Source organism: Clinocottus analis, unplaced genomic scaffold (assembly GCF_023055335.1).
Source record: "Clinocottus analis isolate CAN_PGR_092001 unplaced genomic scaffold, fCliAna1.0.p SCAF_4, whole genome shotgun sequence".
Taxonomy (NCBI): domain Eukaryota; kingdom Metazoa; phylum Chordata; class Actinopteri; order Perciformes; family Cottidae; genus Clinocottus; species Clinocottus analis.
The window spans coordinates 14,723,281-14,750,575 of NW_027176153.1; the positions used below are offsets into that span (position 1 = coordinate 14,723,281).

The 27,295-nt window shown below is 36.3% G+C and overlaps 1 protein-coding gene across 4 annotated transcripts in view; it reads right to left on the reverse strand.

Moving 5' to 3' along the window:
• The window catches only part of clstn1 (calsyntenin 1), a 57,220-nt gene that overhangs the window by 4,050 nt on the left and 25,875 nt on the right, over positions 1–27,295 (reverse strand). For all 4 annotated transcript variants that reach the window (XM_068596871.1, XM_068596869.1, XM_068596870.1 and 1 more), the window contains 6 exons: positions 26,966–27,114; positions 2,997–3,241; positions 1,762–1,932; positions 1,311–1,456; positions 1,043–1,175; positions 197–381 (listed from right to left, as the gene is read on the reverse strand). In XM_068596871.1, the coding sequence (XP_068452972.1) occupies positions 197–381; positions 1,043–1,175; positions 1,311–1,456; positions 1,762–1,932; positions 2,997–3,241; positions 26,966–27,114 (1,029 nt within the window). The remainder of the gene's footprint in view (positions 1–196; positions 382–1,042; positions 1,176–1,310; positions 1,457–1,761; positions 1,933–2,996; positions 3,242–26,965; positions 27,115–27,295) is intronic.

The following is a 27,295-nucleotide window of genomic DNA, read 5'->3' on the forward strand; positions in this document are numbered from 1 at the left end:
TCAAAGTGTCTTCCCCGATCCCTACAGTGGTGTCAATCATGCAAGCTCAGACTAAACTAGGCCACAGTCACAACATCGCCCAGAGAGCATTAGCAACACGGCCACATTGTGTTGAGAAGTGAAATTCTGTTCAGCTCAAGACAAGCTAAAATATTCACTCATTTTGTCTCCCTGCAAACACCCGGTGTGTTGTTACCTCCATGGGGTTGACGGTGATGGTGAGGGCTGAGTCGTCCCAGTCCATCTCGTTCTCCTTGCCGTTCTCCTGGTCTCCCACGGTACGCTGGTGAGCGGCGCGGATGCGGAACACGCCCAGGATGATCATGAACACCAGGAAGCTGACGCACACCACAATGACAATGGTGGCCGCGCTGGGGACAACTGCGATGAAGCAAGCGCAAACAAACACAAAATGATAGGTTTGCGGTAAACGATGATCAATTTGCAAATGGAAAACCCTGTCGGAGCTTTTTGTGGGGAGACACGGCGTCCTCGTCTGTCTGAGGGCATTTCAAGGGCTGATGTTAACGGATCCTGAGAAAACTGCAGATGAATGCTTTCTGCAGCTCGAGGTGTGTCTTTCTTAAAATAGCTGTGCCTGTCTCCGTCCAACTTGCTCCACTTTGCCCCATATTAGCAGGAAAGGGCCTCTCTTTCGCGGGGCAGGCTTAGTGAGCCTGACAGCCCAGAGGATTACTGAAGCCAGGAAATAAAAGGTTGAGTTCAGACCGCCATGTGTACAGATGTCACACAGAGCACTCAAGTGTAATCCCTAAACTTGTGCCACAGAAAAAAAACACAGGCAAAGCACCAGTATTTCATACGTGCCCTACTTCTGGTTAATAGGTTGTAATCCATCCCTCGCACTGCACAGCAACAACAATTATGCATATTACTAGTTCAATATAAAATATATATCATAATGCTTGAAAGTCTGTGTGTTATTACAACATGTAAACAATCTCTAAAGCATGTAAACAATCTCTAAAGCAGAGTCTTGTATGATGCAAAGGACGAATAAAGAAACATTGTGTATCGGTACCTGAGGCCTGGTGAGCGTTGACCAGGTTGTGACCGGACAGATCCACAGAGGCGTGATGCACAGGGTTGATGAAATTGGGCTGCACCATGGCATTGGCATGCTCCACGGGATTGGCTGTGTGGATGACATTCACCTAGAAAGAAGAAGAAAAAAAATCCAGAAACACACATGTGTGCTGTCAGAAAACTTTAGATGTCACTCAAGTGTTTGGGGCACTGGTGCGCTCCTCTGTTTTTGAAGGCTTGACATAACAGTTGCGCGGTCATACCTCGACTTTGAAGTCATTGCTGATGTAGCGGCCGTTGAGCTCGGAGCAGACCAGTTTGAATTTCCTGTCGAAGAGTGCCTCGGTGTGCCAGTTCTTGTAGCGGATAAGATGCAGGACCTGCTCGTAGTTGGCCATGGTGTTCACACCTATCGCATGAAGAGAAGAGCTTGTGTCAAATATTTGATCAGCATTCACCAGAAAAGCTCTTTTACATACATTGTATTGCTGTGGAATAGTGTGTTTGGAAAAGAAATGGTGGTTTCAGAATGATTTAGAAATGTATCCTTCAAGATGTATAACCTGTGAGACAGTAGACTTAGTAACTGCGACTACCCTTTTTTTAAAATATTGATAGATATGTCCATTTGTTAATATGTGGGAAGTCAGTATTCATCAGCTTCTGCAAAGCTATCATTGTATCACAATATGTTTGGAAAGCTCCGTGATGTACCGGTGACGACGAGGCCCAGGTTAGAGGAACTCATCTCCAGGCCGTGCTGCTGCAGCTGGGACATGTCCACCTCCAGGCCCTCGTGCTCCCCGTCCAGCTCGTCTCCCACCACACTCACTTCACATGTGTCCAGGTTGTGCATGATCTCTTCCGACACCACTGTCTCTTGGACTGAAAGAGAAGAAAAGATTAGGAGTGAGGATTGTAATCGGGGCTGGAGTGTAAGTCAGTCAAAAGAGTACCCCACTTATTTAGCATTGCACTCCTGTAACGTCGGAGTATTGATGGGCCATTTGAAAAAGACACGGATCAAAATCAATGCAGCAGAAATAGAGGTATCGTCTCATTTATTCCATGTATTCTTTTTCCTTATCTAAACATAACACCTATATCATGATTTGTTAAAGGAAGGAGGTGTAAAACATGTTTATATCCAGCGGTACTTAAATTATTCATTTTTATTTAACTGCATTTTAAATTGCCCGGCTGAGGGCGGCTTGTAAAACAAATTAATATTCCATGCAAAAACAATTTGCACCTTTTGATACTTGAAGCTGCTATTAGGTGCTTCTTAATCTGCTGTGACATCTCGTTGCTGGTTGTGGGGCCGGGTAATGCAGGTAAAAGCTACAGATCTCTGTAAGCCCCTTTGTCCCATATGGCCTGCTGTCCACCACAGGACACTGCAGCTCTCAGTATCTGTGTCAGGTCTATTGTCTCTGCACGTCTTAGCTTATACATAAGGCAGCTCACACAACAGATGGTTGGCTGGCCGTGGCCCCGCCCAGAAAGTAGTAAACAACTTATCTCTTTTCTCCCTCCCCTCTCACTCTTGTTTCTGTCCAATCCCTTTGGCCTCCAGGAATAATATCTCACATCACCTGCTACTGCACATCGACACCGCCATCAACTGTACATCCACATTCAGTGTCTAAGGCAATTTAAACCAAGGCAACAGATAGTGTATCACTGCCTTAGATGGATGGATGGATAGATAGATAGATAGATAGATAGATAGATAGATAGATAGATAGATAGATAGATAGATAGATAGATAGATAGATAGATAGATAGATAGATAGATAGATAGATACTTTATTAATCCTGCAACAGGAAATGTTTTCTCTACAGCAACATTTATATAAGTAAATACATATTTATACAAGTAAATAAATATTTATACAAGTAAATCAATATTAAACATAACTACACAAACTATTTGCATCTTCTCTTACCCGTCGGGTCATCATCAGCTCCCTCTGCCGCTTCAGGCTCAGTGTCGGCCTCCACTTCGCGGGTGATGGTGCTCACAATGCGAAGTTCGGGGAAAAGCGTCACACCTTCCTGGCTCTCGAATTCGGCAGCGCTGCGGGCAAAGTGGTCGATGCCACTCAGGCTGATCTTGGGCTCTTCAGGCTGCAGCACCATCACATAACCTTCTGCATCTGGCACTGTGACGCAGGACTCCTCGTTGAAGCATCTAGGGGGAGAATTGAGTTTGAATACCTGGGAACCTGAATGAATTATCATAGTTTGATGAAGCTGCTGGTTCTCGCTCTGCTTTGAAAGGCAAAAGGGGCATTTTGAATGTGCCCGGCTTCAATAGTCTAATTATTTATGTCCAGTTCAGGCGATGTGATGGGCAAAGATGCATAAAACTGTGTTGATTCACGACTGCTTATATGCACAAAGACAGAAATAATGTATGCAGACGCATTATCTTTGTCATTATAATTACACACTGACACACGATTCTGCGTTATAAAGTAGAATCCTTGTGGAACCGGGTGCGCGTGCACAAGCCTCATTTCCACTCCCACAGTTAGCCATAAATAGTTGAAGAAACGCCCTCTAACGCCCGTTTGCATATTAATATTTGAGCCAACACCATCACAAATTGGACCTGTTGATGAGAATTTCGGCAAAGAAAGTTCACTGTTTGTGTCCTTGTTGAGCTTCTCTGGCAGTAACAGTGCAGCTGCCATTATTCACAGCGGCGGATATTTGTAGCGCCTATACCACGACTTCATTACGTTTCTGCTAATTATCATTGCAGTAACTCCTCAATAATCAGCATTATTAAAGGTCAGAAGAGTGATCAATGACTCATTCTTAGCGCTCATAGTAAAACAGACTTCACAAACTGCTTCACAATTCAGGATAAAATTAAATAATAATTTGTGACATGATGCAAAGTAGCAATTTGGTTTAACTCTATTCAAGAGTGATGTGTGTAAACTGTAAAAAAAAAAGTATTAAGAAATACTATAATCTTTACCAGGATGGAAAAAATATAAAACACACAACATACATATTTTATTTTTATATTTGTATACAGTATAGTGGTGTGGTGAAAATATTATAAGGTTAAAAAAATAGCATTTTTTTATTTCACTGGGAATGTAACTCCACTTAAAAATATGTTATTACAGTGTGTCCTCTTCATTTATTTAGATACTTTCTCAATCCACCGAATAAAAAAGAAGCAATGTTAAACTGCAATTCTAACTTACAAGTAGATCTGCAAGTACCATCAGCAGAAACCATAAATCTGAATAAATTATTTTCATACATCATCTGTACATGTTTTTTTATTCACATTTCAGTTTCTGAATACATAATTGCTGTCGAAAAATCTACATCAAAGAGAATTGACGTACAATGTCGGAGAAGCTGTACGATTCTGCATTTTTAAGTGTGGCTTCAGCCGCATGGGGTCATAGACCCCATGCTGGAAGCACACTTCATGTTCTCCTGCGGGCTTATTAAGTGTGGCTTCAGCCGCATGGGGTCATAGACCCCATGCTGGAAGCACACTTCATGTTCTCCTGCGGGCTTATTAGTTGGAATGCTTCGAGCATTCCAACTATTGTTCTTCGAATCTTTAAAAAACTTATTATTATTATTAGTTGGAATGCTTCGAGCATTCCAACTATTGTTCTTCGAATCTTTAAAAAACTTATTAGTTGGAATGCTTCGAGCATTCCAACTATTGTTCTTCGAATCTTTAAAAAACTTATTATTCTATTTCTTCCGTACGTATTTTGGACCTCTTCAGCTCCTTCATATTTTCAGCTACAGAAAAAAGTTCAATTATTCAAATATTCAGCTTCTTAAGCACACGTGTGCAACTTCCTTTTCAAATTTCAGACTTTTCAAATTTTTAAATTATTAAACTTTTTATGATTTTTTTTAAAATGGGACCCAATGGGGAAATCTTCAAATCATCTTCAACTTCAAACGTTTGCAGGTTCTTCATACGTTCAGCTAGAGACACAATTTCAAATTTCAAATGTTGACAAAACGTTCAGCTATTATTCTACGCTTTTACATTTTTCATATTTTTTCAAATATTTAAATTATTAAACTTTTTATAAAAATAAAAATGAATGGTTTCCAATGAAAAACGTTTTAAAACTTCTTCAGCTCCAAAAGCCTAAGGCTCTGCCATGCTTTCAGCTAGAGACACCATTCCAAGTTTAAAATGTTGCCAAAACTTTCAGCTATTACCGCATATCTCCACTTATTGATATATTTTATACTGTCATAATTGTCAGCGTTTTAGTTTTATGTTTTTTTGCCGCCTTTTCTCTCTTTTGCATGAGTGTGTGTTGCGGAGCTCAGTGCACGTGATGTCATACTTAGAGGGCAGACCCACGTCAGATCTTGAAGATTTTTTTTTTTTAAATTTGCCGTAAACTCCGTACCGTGTACTCTTTGGGCATAATTTATAGCTCAAAACGTTGGAAATCTTGTCTTCTGTCATAAACTGCGGTCGATAGGAATCCAACACATTCAGACGTCTCGTAATCGGACTGAATGTGAGAGCAAGTCCACCTCGCTCTGCCATCCGCTTCAATGTTAAATCTCCCTCCAAAGCCACGTCTCCCCTGAAGCTCGTACCTGATTTGTAAATCGCCCGTACAGACACATGTTTTATCGTACAGACTCGCCAGTCACAGTATCTGTTCATCAGGTCTTCCTAACGCTTCATATGCGATATTGAAGCCATCGGGGCTTTTTAAGTATGTTTTTTGGGTGATTTTTGGATAGGTGTTTCCCAGCATTGACTCCATATAATCATCGGCAGTTAGTAATTGTAACTGCCGATATTTGAATTCATCACCATGGCAACCTCTGACATGAGGGCAGTTCAACAGACACACAGACACTTACACACGCACACACACACAGGACTTCTCTCTCTGTCTCCCTCCCTCCCTTTCTCTATCTGTTCATATATATATTCCACTATTTTCATATCTATTCAGCTGTTTTGTTATTTTCAAATATATTCAGCTTTTTTAAGCTTTATTCAACAATATTTCACTATGTTCAGTATTTAGATGATGCAGTTTTCCTTTCAACTTTTCCAATTATACATTTAAACAAGAAGGATTTTCAACAGTTCAGTTTAATGCTTTTGGGCTTCAACACTTTTCATCAGTTAGTTTTCTTTACATGTTCATATATATTCCACTATTTTTATATATATTCAGTTGTTTTGTTATTTTCAAATATATTCAGCTTTTTTAAGCTTTATTCAACAATATTTCACTATGTTCAGTATTTAGATGATGCACTTTTCCTTTCAACTTTTCCAATTATACATTTAAACAAGAAGGATTTTCAACAGTTCAGTTTAATGCTTTTGGGCTTCAACACTTTTCATCAGGTAGTTTTCTTTACATGTTCATATATATTCCACTATTTTTATATATATTCAGTTGTTTTGTTATTTTCAAATATATTCAGCTTTTTTAAGCTTTATTCAACAATATTTCACTATGTTCAGTATTTAGATGATGCACTTTTCCTTTCAACTTTTCCAATTATACATTTAAACAAGAAGGATTTTCAACAGTTCAGTTTAATGCTTTTGGGCTTCAACACTTTTCATCAGGTAGTTTTCTTTACATGTTCATATATATTCCACTATTTTCATACATATTCAGGTGTTTTATTCAGTTGTTTTGTTATTTTCAAATATATTCAGCTTTTTTAAAGCTTTTTTAAGCTTTATTCAACAATATTTCACTATGTTCAGTGTTTAGATGATGCAGTTTTCCTTTCACCTTTTCCAATTATACATTTAAACAACAAGGATTTTCAACAGTTCAGTTTAATGCTTTTGGGCTTCAACACTTTTCATCAGGTAGTTTTCTTTACATGTTCATATATATTCCACTATTTTCATATATATTCACCTGTTTTGATAAATATTCCAGTATTTTCATATACATTCAGCTGTTTTCATATATATTCAGCTTTAAGCTTTTTTTAAGCTTTATTCAACTTTATTTCACTATTTTCAGCTACATTCAGCAATTTCTTTCAAATATTTCAGCTTTATGCTTCAGCTTTTTGCATTCCAACGCATTTTCCACAGGAAATGCAATTTCTAGTTAGTTGGAATGCTTCGAGCATTCCAACTATTGTTCTTCGAATCTTTAAAAAACTTATTATTATTATTCTTCTATTTCTTCCGTACGTATTTTGGACTTCTTCAACTCCTTCATATTTTCAGCTACAGAAAAAAGTTCAATTATTCAAATATTCAGCTTCTTAAGCACACGTGTGCAACTTCCTTTTCAAATTTCAGACTTTTCAAATTTTTAAATTATTAAACTTTTTATGATTTTTTTTAAAATGGGACCCAATGGGGAAATCTTCAAATCATCTTCAACTTCAAACGTTTACAGGTTCTTCATACGTTCAGCTAGAGACACAATTTCAAATTTCAAATGTTGACAAAACGTTCAGCTATTATTCTACGCTTTTACATTTTTCATATTTTTTCAAATATTTAAATTATTAAACTTTTTATGAAAATAAAAATGAATGGTTTCCAATGGAAAAACGTTTTAAAATCCGCTTAAACTTCTTCAACTCCAAAAGCCTAAGGCTCTGCCATGCTTTCAGCTAGAGACACCATTCCAAGTTTAAAATGTTGCCAAAACTTTCAGCTATTACCGAATATCTCCACTTATTGATATATTTTAGACTGTCATAATTGTCAGCGTTTTAGTTTTATGTTTTTTTGCCGCCTTTTCTCTCTTTTGCATGAGTGTGTGTTGCGGAGCTCAGAGCACGTGATGTCATGTTAGAGGGCAGACCCACGTCAGATCTTGAAGATTTTTTTTTTTAAAATTTGCCGTAAACTCCGTACCGTGTACTCTTTGGGCATAATTTATAGCTCAAAACGTTGGAAATCTTGTCTTCTGTCATAAACTGCGGTCGATAGGAATCCAACACATTCAGACGTCTCGTAATCGGACTGAATGTGAGAGCAAGTCCACCTCGCTCTGCCATCCACTTCAATGTTAAATCTCCCTCCAAAGCCACGTCTCCCCTGAAGCTCGTACCTGATTTGTAAATCGCCCGTACAGACACATGTTTTATCGTACAGACTCGCCAGTCACAGTATCTGTTCATCAGGTCTTCCTAACGCTTCATATGCGATATCTAAGCAATTGGGGCTTTTTAAGTATGTTTTTTGGGTGATTTTTGGATAGGTGTTTCCCAGCATTGACTCCATATAATCATCGGCAGTTAGTAATTGTAACTGCCGATATTTGAATTCATCACCATGGCAACCTCTGACATGAGGGCAGTTCAACAGACACACAGACACTTACACACGCACACACACACAGGACTTCTCTCTCTGTCTCCCTCCCTCCCTTTCTCTATCTGTTCATATATATATTCCACTATTTTCATATCTATTCAGCTGTTTTGTTATTTTCAAGTATATTCAGCTTTTTTAAGCTTTATTCAACAATATTTCACTATGTTCAGTATTTAGATGATGCAGTTTTCCTTTCAACTTTTCCAATTATACATTTAAACAACAAGGATTTTCAACAGTTCAGTTTAATGCTTTTGGGCTTCAACACTTTTCATCAGGTAGTTTTCTTTACATGTTCATATATATTCCACTATTTTCATATATATTCAGTTGTTTTGTTATTTTCAAATATATTCAGCTTTTTTAAAGCTTTTTTAAGCTTTATTCAACAAAATTTCACTATGTTCAGTAATTAGACGATGCAGTTTTCCTTTCAACTTTTCCAATTATACATTTAAACAAGAAGGATTTTCAACAGTTCAGTTTAATGCTTTTGGGCTTCAACACTTTTCATCAGTTAGTTTTCTTTCCATGTTCATTTATATTCCACTATTTTTATATATATTCAGTTGTTTTGTTATTTTCAAATATATTCAGCTTTTTTCAGCTTTATTCAACAATATTTCACTATGTTCAGTATTTAGATGATGCACTTTTCCTTTCAACTTTTCCAATTATACATTTAAACAAGAAGGATTTTCAACAGTTCAGTTTAATGCTTTTGGGCTTCAACACTTTTCATCAGGTAGTTTTCTTTACATGTTCATATATATTCCACTATTTTCATACATATTCAGGTGTTTTATTCAGTTGTTTTGTTATTTTCAAATATATTCAGCTTTTTTAAAGCTTTTTTAAGCTTTATTCAACAATATTTCACTATGTTCAGTGTTTAGATGATGCAGTTTTCCTTTCACCTTTTCCAATTATACATTTAAACAACAAGGATTTTCAACAGTTCAGTTTAATGCTTTTGGGCTTCAACACTTTTCATCAGGTAGTTTTCTTTACATGTTCATATATATTCCACTATTTTCATATATATTCACCTGTTTTGATAAATATTCCAGTATTTTCATATACATTCAGCTGTTTTCATATATATTCAGCTTTAAGCTTTTTTTAAGCTTTATTCAACTTTATTTCACTATTTTCAGCTACATTCAGCAATTTCTTTCAAATATTTCAGCTTTATGCTTCAGCTTTTTGCATTCCAACGCATTTTCAGCAGGAAATGCTCTTTCTAGTTATTATTCTATTTCTTCCGTACGTATTTTGGACCTCTTCAGCTCCTTCATATTTTCAGCTACAGAAAAAAGTTCAATTATTCAAATATTCAGCTTCTTAAGCACACGTGTGCAACTTCCTTTTCAAATTTCAGACTTTTCAAATTTTTAAATTATTAAACTTTTTATGATTTTTTTTAAAATGGGACCCAATGGGGAAATCTTCAAATCATCTTCAACTTCAAACGTTTGCAGGTTCTTCATACGTTCAGCTAGAGACACAATTTCAAATTTCAAATGTTGACAAAACGTTCAGCTATTATTCTACGCTTTTACATTTTTCATATTTTTTCAAATATTTAAATTATTAAACTTTTTATAAAAATAAAAATGAATGGTTTCCAATGAAAAACGTTTTAAAACTTCTTCAGCTCCAAAAGCCTAAGACTCTGCCATGCTTTCAGCTAGAGACACCATTCCAAGTTTAAAATGTTGCCAAAACTTTCAGCTATTACCGCATATCTCCACTTATTGATATATTTTATACTGTCATAATTGTCAGCGTTTTAGTTTTATGTTTTTTTGCCGCCTTTTCTCTCTTTTGCATGAGTGTGTGTTGCGGACCTCAGTGCACGTGATGTCATACTTAGAGGGCAGACCCACGTCAGATCTTGAAGATTTTTTTTTTTTAAATTTGCCGTAAACTCCGTACCGTGTACTCTTTGGGCATAATTTATAGCTCAAAACGTTGGAAATCTTGTCTTCTGTCATAAACTGCGGTCGATAGGAATCCAACACATTCAGACGTCTCGTAATCGGACTGAATGTGAGAGCAAGTCCACCTCGCTCTGCCATCCGCTTCAATGTTAAATCTCCCTCCAAAGCCACGTCTCCCCTGAAGCTCGTACCTGATTTCTAAATCGCCCGTACAGACACATGTTTTATCGTACAGACTCACCAGTCACAGTATCTGTTCATCAAGTCTTCCTAACGCTTCATATGCGATATTGAAGCAATCGGGGCTTTTTAAGTATGTTTTTTGGGTGATTTTTGGATAGGTGTTTCCCAGCATTGACTCCATATAATCATCGGCAGTTAGTAATTGTAACTGCCGATATTTGAATTCATCACCATGGCAACCTCTGACATGAGGGCAGTTCAACAGACACACAGACACTTACACACGCACACACACACAGGACTTCTCTCTCTGTCTCCCTCCCTCCCTTTCTCTATCTGTTCATATATATATTCCACTATTTTCATATCTATTCAGCTGTTTTGTTATTTTCAAGTATATTCAGCTTTTTTAAGCTTTATTCAACAATATTTTACTATGTTCAGTGTTTAGATGATGCACTTTTCCTTTCAACTTTTCCAATTATACATTTAAACAAGAAGGATTTTCAACAGTTCAGTTTAATGCTTTTGGGCTTCAACACTTTTCATCAGTTAGTTTTCTTTACATGTTCATATATATTCCACTATTTTTATATATATTCAGTTGTTTTGTTATTTTCAAATATATTCAGCTTTTTTAAGCTTTATTCAACAATATTTCACTATGTTCAGTATTTAGATGATGCACTTTTCCTTTCAACTTTTCCAATTATACATTTAAACAAGAAGGATTTTCAACAGTTCAGTTTAATGCTTTTGGGCTTCAACACTTTTCATCAGGTAGTTTTCTTTACATGTTCATATATATTCCACTATTTTTATATATATTCAGTTGTTTTGTTATTTTCAAATATATTCAGCTTTTTTAAGCTTTATTCAACAATATTTCACTATGTTCAGTATTTAGATGATGCACTTTTCCTTTCAACTTTTCCAATTATACATTTAAACAAGAAGGATTTTCAACAGTTCAGTTTAATGCTTTTGGGCTTCAACACTTTTCATCAGGTAGTTTTCTTTACATGTTCATATATATTCCACTATTTTCATACATATTCAAGTGTTTTATTCAGTTGTTTTGTTATTTTCAAATATATTCAGCTTTTTTAAAGCTTTTTTAAGCTTTATTCAACAATATTTCACTATGTTCAGTGTTTAGATGATGCAGTTTTCCTTTCACCTTTTCCAATTATACATTTAAACAACAAGGATTTTCAACAGTTCAGTTTAATGCTTTTGGGCTTCAACACTTTTCATCAGGTAGTTTTCTTTACATGTTCATATATATTCCACTATTTTCATATATATTCACCTGTTTTGATAAATATTCCAGTATTTTCATATACATTCAGCTGTTTTCATATATATTCAGCTTTAAGCTTTTTTTAAGCTTTATTCAACTTTATTTCACTATTTTCAGCTACATTCAGCAATTTCTTTCAAATATTTCAGCTTTATGCTTCAGCTTTTTGCATTCCAACGCATTTTCCACAGGAAATGCAATTTCTAGTTATTCTTCTATTTCTTCCGTACGTATTTTGGACTTCTTCAACTCCTTCATATTTTCAGCTACAGAAAAAAGTTCAATTATTCAAATATTCAGCTTCTTAAGCACACGTGTGCAACTTCCTTTTCAAATTTCAGACTTTTCAAATTTTTAAATTATTAAACTTTTTATGATTTTTTTTAAAATGGGACCCAATGGGGAAATCTTCAAATCATCTTCAACTTCAAACGTTTACAGGTTCTTCATACGTTCAGCTAGAGACACAATTTCAAATTTCAAATGTTGACAAAACGTTCAGCTATTATTCTACGCTTTTACATTTTTCATATTTTTTCAAATATTTAAATTATTAAACTTTTTATGAAAATAAAAATGAATGGTTTCCAATGGAAAAACGTTTTAAAATCCGCTTAAACTTCTTCAGCTCCAAAAGCCTAAGGCTCTGCCATGCTTTCAGCTAGAGACACCATTCCAAGTTTAAAATGTTGCCAAAACTTTCAGCTATTACCGTATATCTCCACTTATTGATATATTTTATACTGTCATAATTGTCAGCGTTTTAGTTTTATGTTTTTTTGCCGCCTTTTCTCTCTTTTGCATGAGTGTGTGTTGCGGAGCTCAGAGCACGTGATGTCATGTTAGAGGGCAGACCCACGTCAGATCTTGAAGATTTTTTTTTTTTAAATTTGCCGTAAACTCCGTACCGTGTACTCTTTGGGCATAATTTATAGCTCAAAACGTTGGAAATCTTGTCTTCTGTCATAAACTGCGGTCGATAGGAATCCAACACATTCAGACGTCTCGTAATCGGACTGAATGTGAGAGCAAGTCCACCTCGCTCTGCCATCCGCTTCAATGTTAAATCTCCCTCCAAAGCCACGTCTCCCCTGAAGCTCGTACCTGATTTGTAAATCGCCCGTACAGACACATGTTTTATCGTACAGACTCGCCAGTCACAGTATCTGTTCATCAGGTCTTCCTAACGCTTCATATGCGATATCTAAGCAATTGGGGCTTTTTAAGTATGTTTTTTGGGTGATTTTTGGATAGGTGTTTCCCAGCATTGACTCCATATAATCATCGGCAGTTAGTAATTGTAACTGCTGATGTTTGAATTCATCACCATGGCAACCCTTGGAATGAGGGCAGTTTAACAGACACACAGACACTTACACACGCACACACACACAGGACTTCTCTCTCTGTCTCCCTCCCTCCCTTTCTCTATCTGTTCATATATATATTCCACTATTTTCATATCTATTCAGCTGTTTTGTTGTTTTCAAATATATTCAGCTTTTTTAAGCTTTATTCAACAATATTTCACTATGTTCAGTATTTAGATGATGCAGTTTTCCTTTCAACTTTTCCAATTATACATTTAAACAAGAAGGATTTTCAACAGTTCAGTTTAATGCTTTTGGGCTTCAACACTTTTCATCAGGTAGTTTTCTTTACATGTTCATATATATTCCACTATTTTCATACATATTCACCTGTTTTGTTATTTTCAAATATATTCAGCTTCTTTAAGCTTTATTCAACAATATTTCACTATGTTCAGTATTTAGATGATGCAGTTTTCCTTTCAACTTTTCCAATTATACATTTAAACAAGAAGGATTTTCAACAGTTCAGTTTAATGCTTTTGGGCTTCAACACTTTTCATCAGTTAGTTTTCTTTACATGTTCATATATATTCCACTATTTTTATATATATTCAGTTGTTTTGTTATTTTCAAATATATTCAGCTTTTTTAAGCTTTATTCAACAATATTTCACTATGTTCAGTATTTAGATGATGCACTTTTCCTTTCAACTTTTCCAATTATACATTTAAACAAGAAGGATTTTCAACAGTTCAGTTTAATGCTTTTGGGCTTCAACACTTTTCATCAGGTAGTTTTCTTTACATGTTCATATATATTCCACTATTTTCATACATATTCAGGTGTTTTATTCAGTTGTTTTGTTATTTTCAAATATATTCAGCTTTTTTAAAGCTTTTTTAAGCTTTATTCAACAATATTTCACTATGTTCAGTGTTTAGATGATGCAGTTTTCCTTTCACCTTTTCCAATTATACATTTAAACAACAAGGATTTTCAACAGTTCAGTTTAATGCTTTTGGGCTTCAACACTTTTCATCAGGTAGTTTTCTTTACATGTTCATATATATTCCACTATTTTCATATATATTCACCTGTTTTGATAAATATTCCAGTATTTTCGTATACATTCAGCTGTTTTCATATATATTCAGCTTTAAGCTTTTTTTAAGCTTTATTCAACTTTATTTCACTATTTTCAGCTACATTCAGCAATTTCTTTCAAATATTTCAGCTTTATGCTTCAGCTTTTTGCATTCCAACGCATTTTCCACAGGAAATGCAATTTCTAGTTATTAGTTGGAATGCTTCGAGCATTCCAACTATTGTTCTTCGAATCTTTAAAAAACTTATTAGTTGGAATGCTTCGAGCATTCCAACTATTGTTCTTCGAATCTTTAAAAAACTTATTATTATTCTATTTCTTCCGTACGTATTTTGGACCTCTTCAGCTCCTTCATATTTTCAGCTACAGAAAAAAGTTCAATTATTCAAATATTCAGCTTCTTAAGCACACGTGTGCAACTTCCTTTTCAAATTTCAGACTTTTCAAATTTTTAAATTATTAAACTTTTTATGATTTTTTTTAAAATGGGACCCAATGGGGAAAATCTTCAAATCATCTTCAACTTCAAACGTTTGCAGGTTCTTCATACGTTCAGCTAGAGACACAATTTCAAATTTCAAATGTTGACAAAACGTTCAGCTATTATTCTACGCTTTTACATTTTTCATATTTTTTCAAATATTTAAATTATTAAACTTTTTATAAAAATAAAAATGAATGGTTTCCAATGAAAAACGTTTTAAAATCCGCTGAAACTTCTTCAGCTCCAAAAGCCTAAGGCTCTGCCATGCTTTCAGCTAGAGACACCATTCCAAGTTTAAAATGTTGCCAAAACTTTCAGCTATTGCCGCATATCTCCACTTATTGATATATTTTATACTGTCATAATTGTCAGCGTTTTAGTTTTATGTTTTTTTGCCGCCTTTTCTCTCTTTTGCATGAGTGTGTGTTGCGGACCTCAGTGCACGTGATGTCATACTTAGAGGGCAGACCCACGTCAGATCTTGAAGATTTTTTTTTTTTAAATTTGCCGTAAACTCCGTACCGTGTACTCTTTGGGCATAATTTATAGCTCAAAACGTTGGAAATCTTGTCTTCTGTCATAAACTGCGGTCGATAGGAATCCAACACATTCAGACGTCTCGTAATCGGACTGAATGTGAGAGCAAGTCCACCTCGCTCTGCCATCCGCTTCAATGTTAAATCTCCCTCCAAAGCCACGTCTCCCCTGAAGCTCGTACCTGATTTGTAAATCGCCCGTACAGACACATGTTTTATCGTACAGACTCACCAGTCACAGTATCTGTTCATCAAGTCTTCCTAACGCTTCATATGCGATATCTAAGCAATCGGAGCTTTTTAAGTATGTTTTTTGGGTGATTTTTGGATAGGTGTTTGCCAGCATTGACTCCATGTAATCATCGGCAGTTAGTAATTGTAACTGCCGATATTTGAATTCATCACCATGGCAACCTCTGACATGAGGGCAGTTCAACAGACACACAGACACTTACACACGCACACACACACAGGACTTCTCTCTCTGTCTCCCTCCCTCCCTTTCTCTATCTGTTCATATATATATTCCACTATTTTCATATCTATTCAGCTGTTTTGTTATTTTCAAATATATTCAGCTTTTTTAAGCTTTATTCAACAATATTTTACTATGTTCAGTGTTTAGATGATGCACTTTTCCTTTCAACTTTTCCAATTATACATTTAAACAAGAAGGATTTTCAACAGTTCAGTTTAATGCTTTTGGGCTTCAACACTTTTCATCAGTTAGTTTTCTTTACATGTTCATATATATTCCACTATTTTTATATATATTCAGTTGTTTTGTTATTTTCAAATATATTCAGCTTTTTTAAGCTTTATTCAACAATATTTCACTATGTTCAGTATTTAGATGATGCACTTTTCCTTTCAACTTTTCCAATTATACATTTAAACAAGAAGGATTTTCAACAGTTCAGTTTAATGCTTTTGGGCTTCAACACTTTTCATCAGGTAGTTTTCTTTACATGTTCATATATATTCCACTATTTTTATATATATTCAGTTGTTTTGTTATTTTCAAATATATTCAGCTTTTTTAAGCTTTATTCAACAATATTTCACTATGTTCAGTATTTAGATGATGCACTTTTCCTTTCAACTTTTCCAATTATACATTTAAACAAGAAGGATTTTCAACAGTTCAGTTTAATGCTTTTGGGCTTCAACACTTTTCATCAGGTAGTTTTCTTTACATGTTCATATATATTCCACTATTTTTATATATATTCAGTTGTTTTGTTATTTTCAAATATATTCAGCTTTTTTAAGCTTTATTCAACAATATTTCACTATGTTCAGTATTTAGATGATGCACTTTTCCTTTCAACTTTTCCAATTATACATTTAAACAAGAAGGATTTTCAACAGTTCAGTTTAATGCTTTTGGGCTTCAACACTTTTCATCAGGTAGTTTTCTTTACATGTTCATATATATTCCACTATTTTCATACATATTCAGGTGTTTTATTCAGTTGTTTTGTTATTTTCAAATATATTCAGCTTTTTTAAAGCTTTTTTAAGCTTTATTCAACAATATTTCACTATGTTCAGTGTTTAGATGATGCAGTTTTCCTTTCACCTTTTCCAATTATACATTTAAACAACAAGGATTTTCAACAGTTCAGTTTAATGCTTTTGGGCTTCAACACTTTTCATCAGGTAGTTTTCTTTACATGTTCATATATATTCCACTATTTTCATATATATATTCACCTGTTTTGATAAATATTCCAGTATTTTCATATACATTCAGCTGTTTTCATATATATTCAGCTTTAAGCTTTTTTTAAGCTTTATTAAACTTTATTTCACTATTTTCAGCTACATTCAGCAATTTCTTTCAAATATTTCAGCTTTATGCTTCAGCTTTTTGCATTCCAACGCATTTTCCACAGGAAATGCTCTTTCTAGTTATTAGTTGGAATGCTTCGAGCATTCCAACTATTGTTCTTCGAATCTTTAAAAAACTTATTATTATTATTCTTCTATTTCTTCCGTACGTATTTTGGACCTCTTCAGCTCCTTCATATTTTCAGCTACAGAAAAAAGTTCAATTATTCAAATATTCAGCTTCTTAAGCACACGTGTGCAACTTCCTTTTCAAATTTCAGACTTTTCACATTTTTAAATTATTAAACTTTTTATGATTTTTTTTAAAATGGGACCCAATGGAGAAATCTTCAAATCATCTTCAACTTCAAACGTTTGCAGGTTCTTCATACGTTCAGCTAGAGACACAATTTCAAATTTCAAATGTTGACAAAACGTTCAGCTATTATTCTACGCTTTTACATTTTTCATATTTTTTCAAATATTTAAATTATTAAACTTTTTATAAAAATAAAAATGAATGGTTTCCAATGAAAAACGTTTTAAAACTTCTTCAGCTCCAAAAGCCTAAGGCTCTGCCATGCTTTCAGCTAGAGACACCATTCCAAGTTTAAAATGTTGCCAAAACTTTCAGCTATTACCGCATATCTCCACTTATTGATATATTTTATACTGTCATAATTGTCAGCGTTTTAGTTTTATGTTTTTTTGCCGCCTTTTCTCTCTTTTGCATGAGTGTGTGTTGCGGAGCTCAGTGCACGTGATGTCATGTTAGAGGGCAGACCCACGTCAGATCTTGAAGATTATTTTTTTTTAAATTTGCCGTAAACTCCGTACCGTGTACTCTTTGGGCATAATTTATAGCTCAAAACGTTGGAAATCTTGTCTTCTGTCATAAACTGCGGTCGATAGGAATCCAACACATTCAGACGTCTCGTAATCGGACTGAATGTGAGAGCAAGTCCACCTCGCTCTGCCATCCGCTTCAATGTTAAATCTCCCTCCAAAGCCACGTCTCCCCTGAAGCTCGTACCTGATTTGTAAATCGCCCGTACAGACACATGTTTTATCGTACAGACTCGCCAGTCACAGTATCTGTTCATCAGGTCTTCCTAACGCTTCATATGCGATATCTAAGCAACTGGGGCTTTTTAAGTATGTTTTTTGGGTGATTTTTGGATAGGTGTTTCCCAGCATTGACTCCATATAATCATCGGCAGTTAGTAATTGTAACTGCCGATATTTGAATTCATCACCATGGCAACCTCTGACATGAGGGCAGTTCAACAGACACACAGACACTTACACACGCACACACACACAGGACTTCTCTCTCTGTCTCCCTCCCTCCCTTTCTCTATCTGTTCATATATATATTCCACTATTTTCATATCTATTCAGCTGTTTTGTTATTTTCAAATATATTCAGCTTTTTTAAGCTTTATTCAACAATATTTCACTATGTTCAGTATTTAGATGATGCAGTTTTCCTTTCAACTTTTCCAATTATACATTTAAACAAGAAGGATTTTCAACAGTTCAGTTTAATGCTTTTGGGCTTCAACACTTTTCATCAGGTAGTTTTCTTTACATGTTCATATATATTCCACTATTTTCATACATATTCAGGTGTTTTATTCAGTTGTTTTGTTATTTTCAAATATATTCAGCTTTTTTAAAGCTTTTTTAAGCTTTATTCAACAATATTTCACTATGTTCAGTGTTTAGATGATGCAGTTTTCCTTTCACCTTTTCCAATTATACATTTAAACAACAAGGATTTTCAACAGTTCAGTTTAATGCTTTTGGGCTTCAACACTTTTCATCAGGTAGTTTTCTTTACATGTTCATATATATTCCACTATTTTCATATATATATTCACCTGTTTTGATAAATATTCCAGTATTTTCATATACATTCAGCTGTTTTCATATATATTCAGCTTTAAGCTTTTTTTAAGCTTTATTAAACTTTATTTCACTATTTTCAGCTACATTCAGCAATTTCTTTCAAATATTTCAGCTTTATGCTTCAGCTTTTTGCATTCCAACGCATTTTCCACAGGAAATGCTCTTTCTAGTTATTATTATTATTCTTCTATTTCTTCCGTACGTATTTTGGACCTCTTCAGCTCCTTCATATTTTCAGCTACAGAAAAAAGTTCAATTATTCAAATATTCAGCTTCTTAAGCACACGTGTGCAACTTCCTTTTCAAATTTCAGACTTTTCAAATTTTTAAATTATTAAACTTTTTATGATTTTTTTTAAAATGGGACCCAATGGGGAAATCTTCAAATCATCTTCAACTTCAAACGTTTGCAGGTTCTTCATACGTTCAGCTAGAGACACAATTTCAAATTTCAAATGTTGACAAAACGTTCAGCTATTATTCTACGCTTTTACATTTTTCATATTTTTTCAAATATTTAAATTATTAAACTTTTTATAAAAATAAAAATGAATGGTTTCCAATGAAAAACGTTTTAAAACTTCTTCAGCTCCAAAAGCCTAAGGCTCTGCCATGCTTTCAGCTAGAGACACCATTCCAAGTTTAAAATGTTGCCAAAACTTTCAGCTATTACCGCATATCTCCACTTATTGATATATTTTATACTGTCATAATTGTCAGCGTTTTAGTTTTATGTTTTTTTGCCGCCTTTTCTCTCTTTTGCATGAGTGTGTGTTGCGGAGTTCAGAGCACGTGATGTCATGTTAGAGGGCAGACCCACGTCAGATCTTGAAGATTTTTTTTTTTTAAATTTGCCGTAAACTCCGTACTGTGTACTCTGTGGGCATAATTTATAGCTCAAAACGTTGGAAATCTTGTCTTCTGTCATAAACTGCGGTCGATAGGAATCCAACACATTCAGACGTCTCGTAATCGGACTGAATGTGAGAGAAAGTCCACCTCGCTCTGCCATCCGCCGCCATGTTAAATCTCCCTCCAAAGCCACGTCTCCCCTGAAGCTCGTACCTGATTTGTAAATCGCCCGTACAGACACATGTTTTATCGTACAGACTCGCCAGTCACAGTATCTGTTCATCAGGTCTTCCTAACGCTCAATATGCGATATCGAAGCAATAGTGGCTTTTAAAGTACCATTTTTTTAAAATAGTTTGAAAGGAGTTCCACAGTATTTAGGTCTATTAAGCTCAGCGTAAGGAAGTCCCTTTGAAGTCATCACCATGGCAACCTTTGATCTAACGACCCACAGGTGTTCTCGTTAGGGCAGTTTAACAGACACACAGACACTTACACACGCACACACAACACAGATGACTTCTGTCTCTCTGTCTGTTTGTCTCACACACACAGACACACAGACACACATACACACACACAAACAAACAAACACATACACAAACACACACACACACAAACAGACACACACACACAAACAGACACACAAACACACACACACAAACAGACACATACACACACACACAGACACACACAAAGACGTTTACGTGTGTTTTATATTGTGTAGTTGTCAACACTGTGATCATTAATAAGGTCATATGATATTTCATATACGTTTGTGTGTGTTCAGGACGTTCAGTAGTTTATTTCCTTAAGTCCACAGTCCAGTCTGCCTCTAATCAGTCTGCTGGCGCTCATTTGGTCACCATGACGACGGCAGCACACAGGTGCTTCATATCAGCCAATCAGTTTAACACACAAACCAACTCAAGTGCTTTGGAGGAGAGACGGGCGTCAGAAACAAAAGCTATATATTGCGAGGTCTTACGGCAGTAGTAGCCACACTTTCAAAATTTCTTGCGAAATTTTCTAGTTAGTTGGAATGCTGCAAGCATTCCAACTATTGTTCTTCAAATCTTTATTAGTTGGAATGCTGCAAGCATTCCAACTATTGTTCTTCAAATCTTTATTAGTTGGAATGCTGCAAGCATTCCAACTATTGTTCTTCAAATCTTTATTAAACTTATTATTATTATTCTATTTCTTCCATCCGTATTTTGGACCTCTTCAACTCTTTCATATTTTCAGCTACAGAAAAAAGTTCAATTATAAAAATATTCAGTTACCTAAGGACACGATGGCTAAGACCTTTCATATTTCTGACTTTTCAAATCTTTGAATTATTAAGCTTTTTATGATTTTTTTTATAATGGGACCCAATGGGGAAATCTTCAAATCATCTTCAACTTCAAACGTTTACAGTTTCTTCATACATTGAGCTTGAGACAATATTTAAAATTCCAAATGTTGACAAAACCTTTAGCTATTAATCTACGCTTTTACATTTTTCATATTTTCTCAAATTTTAAAATTATTCAGCTTTTTATCAAAAAAAAATGAATGGTTTCCAATGAAGAACATCTTCAAATCCGCTTTCAACTCTTCAACTTCAAAAGGGAAAGGCTCTGTCATGCCTCCAGCTAGAGACACCATTCCACCTTTAAAATGTTGACAAAACGTTTTTGCTGTTATTGTATTACTCATCTTTTCGATATATCCTATATTGTTTTAACTGTCGGCGTTTTCGTTTTATAGTTTTTCCGCACCTTTTCTGCCTTTCTCATTATTGTGTGTTGGGCAGCTCAGAGCAGTGACGTAATACTCCAGAGCGAGGGCACTTGGCGATACACATATTTTAAACTTGCTCTCTACTCCAAACCGTATACTCTTTGGACATAATTTATAGCTCAAAACGTTGGAAATCTTGTCTTCTGCCGTAAACTGCGGTCGATAGGAATCCAACAGATAAGACGTGTTGAGGTCCGACTGAATGGGAGAGCAGGTCCGTCCCCAGCAGCAGCCCTTTGGTCTGTGCATCTACAGGCAGCAGGCACGTAAGCGGCCGCACACGCGAACGGGTCGCGCACATGAACGGCCGTGCTCGCGCGTGAACGTGTTATTATGGTCGCGTGCACGTTCGTGTGTGTGTGTGCGCGCGCGTGTGTGCAGGTCACTTTGGTTATAAACGTCAGGATTAACAGCGTCACTGACGTTCACGTTGAGGTTTGACGGATGGTTTTGTAGACACTCAGTAATATCAGGTCTCTCACCAACTGCACCTGTAGATCAGTGGTTAGCAACTCCGCCTTAGGAGCAAAGGGTCAGTGGTTCAAACCCCACCTATGACAGATTTTAATTTTTCAAAAAAACTTTTTTTTTTCTTCTGTTGGACTGGACACTGTGGCGGGCCGGGTCGTATGTTTGACACCCCTGATTTAGATGATGCAGTTTTCCTTTCAACTTTTCCAATTATACATTTAAACGACAATGATTTTCAACAGTTCAATGAAATGACTTCGAACTGTAACATTTTTCAGCAGGTATTTTGCCTTTTCTATATTTTCAGTAATGATTTGCTATTTATTTATATATTCATCTATTCCGCAATTTTCAGCTATATTAATATATTCAGCTGTTTTTACATATATTCAGCTATTCTTTCATTTTCAAATATATTTAGCTATATTTAGCTAATTTAAGCTATATTCCACTATGTTCAGCTATATTCAGCTATTTCTTTCAAATATTTCAGCTATAAGCTTCAGCTTTTTGCATTCCAACGCATTTTCAGCAGGAAATGCTCTTCCTAGTTAAACTGTTTCTTCTTCTATTTCTTCCATCCGTATTTTGGACCGTAACTAGTCCTTCATATTTCCAGTTACAGAAAAAAGTTCAATTATTCAAATATTCAGCTAGTTAAGGAGACGATGGCTATGACTTTTCATATTTCTGACTTTTCAAATTTCCAAATTATTAAGCTTTTTATGATTTTTTTTATAATGGGACCCAATGGGGAAATCTTCAAATCATCTCCAACTTCAAACGTTTACAGTTTCTTCATACGTTGAGCTTGAGACAATATTTAAAATTTCACATGTTGACAAAACCTTTAGCTATTAATCTACGCTTTTACATTTTTCATATTTTCTCAATTTTCAAAATTATTCAGCTTTTTATTAAAAAAAAATGAATGGTTTCCAATGAAGAACATCTTCAAATCCGCTTTCAACTCTTCAACTTCAAAAAGGGAAAGGCTCTGTCATGCCTTCAACTAGAGACACCATTCCACCTTTAAAATGTTGACAAAACGTTTAGCTGTTATTGTATTACTCATCTTTTTGATATCTCCTATAGTGTTTTAACTGTAGGCGTTTTCGTTTTATGTTTTTTCCGCACCTTTTCTGCCTTTCTCATTATTGTGTGTTGGGCAGCTCACAGCGGTGACGTCAGACTCCAGAGCGAGGGCACTTGGCGATACACATATTTTAAACTTGCTCTCTACTCGAAACCGTATACTCTTTGGACATAATTTATAGCTCAAAACGTTGGAAATCTTGTCTTCTGCCGTAAACTGCGGTCGATAGGAATCCAACAGATAAGACGTGTTGAGGTCCGACTGAATGGGAGAGCCGGTCCGTCCCCAGCAGCAGCCCTTTGGTCTGTGCATCTACAGGCAGCAGGCACGTAAGCGGCCGCACACGCGAACGGGTCGCGCACATGAACGGCCGTGCTCGCGCGTGAACGTGTTATTATGGTCGCGTGCACGTTCGTGTGTGTGTGCGCGCGCGCGCGTGTGTGCAGGTCACTTTGGTTATAGACGTCAGGATGAACAGCGTCACTGACGTTCACGTTCTGAGGTTTGACGGATGGTTTTGTAGACACTCAGTAATATCTGGTCTCTCACCACCTGCACCTGTAGATCAGTGGTTAGCAACTCCGCCTTAGGAGCAAAGGGTCAGTGGTTCAAACCCCACCTGTGACAGATTTTAATTTTTCAAAAAAACTTTTTTTTTTCTTCTGTTGGACTGGACACTGTGGCGGGCCGGGTCGTATGTTTGACACCCCTGATTTAGATGATGCAGTTTTCCTTTCAACTTTTCCAATTATACATTTAAACGACAAGAATTTTCAACAGTTCAATTAAATGACTTTGAACTGTAAAATTTTAGCAGGTATTTTGCCTTTTCTATATTTTCAATAATGATTTGCTATTTATTTATATATTCATCTATTCCGCTATTTTCAGCTATATTAATATATTCAGCTATTTTTACATATATTCAGCTATTTTTTCATTTTCAAATATATTTAGCTATATTTAGCTAATTTAAGCTATATTCCACTATGTTCAGCTATATTCAGCTATTTCTTTCAAATATTTCAGCTATAAGCTTCAGCTTTTTGCATTCCAACGCATTTTCAGCAGGAAATGCTCTTTCTAGTTATTATTATTATTCTTCTTATAGTCAAACCACTACTCCTCCCAGAGCGTTGCCAGCACATGCGCAAAAATTACATCGAAACGTGCGGTTTGCGCGGGAATCGTGAGGTATGACTTTTCTAAGAGATTCGCCCGTACGTTTTCCCGAAAAATGCAAAAAACATAAAAAAAATTTCACGAAACGTTCGTAGAGGGTGGCGCGCCAATTAACAGAGTGAGAAGAAGCGACAGAAACTGTTAAAAAAATAAAACGTATTTTGTCTTTACTCCCACAATGTTCACTCTTCATACACCATTGTTGGATAGAAACGTTGGAAATCTTGTCTTCTGTCATAAACTGCGGTCGATAGGAATCCAACAGACTCAGACGTCTTGAAATCGGACTGAATGTGAGAGAAAGTCCACCTCGCTCTGCCATCCGCCGCCATGTTAAATCTCCCTCCAAAGCCACGTCTCCCCTGAAGCTCGTACCTGATTTGTAAATCGCCCGTACAGACACATGTTTTATCGTACAGACTCGCCAGTCACAGTATCTGTTCATCAGGTCTTCCTAACGCTCAATATGCGATATCGAAGCAATAGTGGCTTTTAAAGTACCATTTTTTTAAAATAGTTTGAAAGGAGTTCCACAGCATTTAGGTCTATTAAGCTCAGCGTAAGGAAGTCCCTTTGAAGTCATCACCATGGCAACCTTTGATCTAGCGACCCACAGGTGTTCTCGTTAGGGCAGTTTAACAGACACGCAGACACTTACACACGCACACACAACACAGATGACTTCTGTCTCTCTGTCTGTTTGTCTCACACACACAGACACACAGACACACATACACACACACAAACAAACAAACACATACACAAACAAACAAACACATACACAAACACACACAAACAGACACACAAACACACACACACAAACACACACACACAAAGACGTTTATGTGTGTTTTATATTGTGTAGTTGTCAACACTGTGATCATTAATAAGGTCATATGATATTTCATATACGTTTGTGTGTGTTCAGGACGTTCAGTAGTTTATTTCCTTAAGTCCACAGTCCAGTCTGCCTCTAATCAGTCTGCTGGCGCTAACTTGGTCACCATGACGACGGCAGCACACAGGTGCTTCATATCAGCCAATCAGTTTAACACACAAACCAACTCAAGTGCTTTGGAGGAGAGACGGGCGTCAGAAACAAAAGCTATATATTGCGACGTCTTACGGCAGTAGTAGCCACACTTTCAAAATTTCTTGCGAAATTTTCTAGTTATTATTATTATTATTCTTCTTATAGTCAAACCACTACTCCTCCCAGAGCGTTGCCAGCACATGCGCAAAAATTACATCGAAACGTGCGGTTTGCGCGGGAATCGTGAGGTATGACTTTTCTAAGAGATTCGCCCGTACGTTTTCCCGAAAAATGCAAAAAACATAAAAAAAAATTTCACGAAACGTTCGTAGAGGGTGGAGCACCAATTAACAGAGTGAGAAGAAGCGACAGAAACTGTTAAAAAAATAAAACGTATTTTGTCTTTACTCCCACAATGTTCACTCTTCATACACCATTGTTGGATAGAAACGTTGGAAATATTGTCTTCTGTCATAAACTGCGGTCGATAGGAATCCAACGGACTCAGACGTCTTGAAATCGGACTGAATGTGAGAGAAAGTCCACCTCGCTCTGCCATCCGCCGCCATGTTAAATCTCCCTCCAAAGCCACGTCTCCCCTGAAGCTCGTACCTGATTTGTAAATCGCCCGTACAGACACATGTTTTATCGTACAGACTCGCCAGTCACAGTATCTGTTCATCAGGTCTTCCTAACGCTCAATATGCGATATCGAAGCAATAGTGGCTTTTAAAGTACCATTTTTTAAAAATAGTTTGAAAGGAGTTCCACAGCATTTAGGTCTATTAAGCTCAGCGTAAGGAAGTCCCTTTGAAGTCATCACCATGGCAACCTTTGAGCTAACGACCCACAGGTGTTCTCGTTAGGGCAGTTTAACAGACACACAGACACTTACACACGCACACACAACACAGATGACTTCTGTCTCTCTGTCTGTTTGTCTCACACACACAGACGCACAGACACACATACACACAAACAAACAAACACATACACAAACACACACAAACAGACACACAAACACACACACACAAACACACACACACACAAAGACGTTTATGTGTGTTTTATATTGTGTAGTTGTCAACACTGTGATCATTAATAAGGTCATATGATATTTCATATACGTTTGCGTGTGTTCAGGACGTTCAGTAGTTTATTTCCTTAAGTCCACAGTCCAGTCTGCCTCTAATCAGTCTGCTGGCGCTAACTTGGTCACCATGACGACGGCAGCACACAGGTGCTTCATATCAGCCAATCAGTTTAACACACAAACCAACTCAAGTGCTTTGGAGGAGAGACGGGCGTCAGAAACAAAAGCTATATATTGCGACGTCTTACGGCAGTAGTAGCCACACTTTCAAAATTTCTTGCGAAATTTTCTAGTTATATCTACCCTCTTTGTTACGGGAATCAGGAACATCTTTGGAGCTCTATCTGACCTCAATAAACCATCCTTACATTCTGAGTGTCCATTAGGCAGAAAGAACCTGTTTCCTTCAACGTCTGCCTGACGTATTTTTGGTTTCTGCTACTTACTTGACGGTGGTGGAGATGCGGAGGTGCCTGATGCCAGGGGTTGGGAACTGGCGGGAGTTCAAGTAGGAGATGTGTTGCATGACCTTGTCGAAGGCATCAATGTCGTCGCCCTCCACGGTCAGAGAGGATTGGTTGGGGTTGAACTCAACCTGAGACAAGAAGTCAAGGTGACAGACTGTGATTTGAGGCAAGATTGTCTAATGCCATGCTAACACCCAAAACTGTGCTAGTGTGTGCAGTCAAGCTGACACTAAGCAAATAATCACAACACGTGAAAACAAGTTTAATTCTTCTAACATGCGTCACACACAAAACACTGTCCAGATTCCT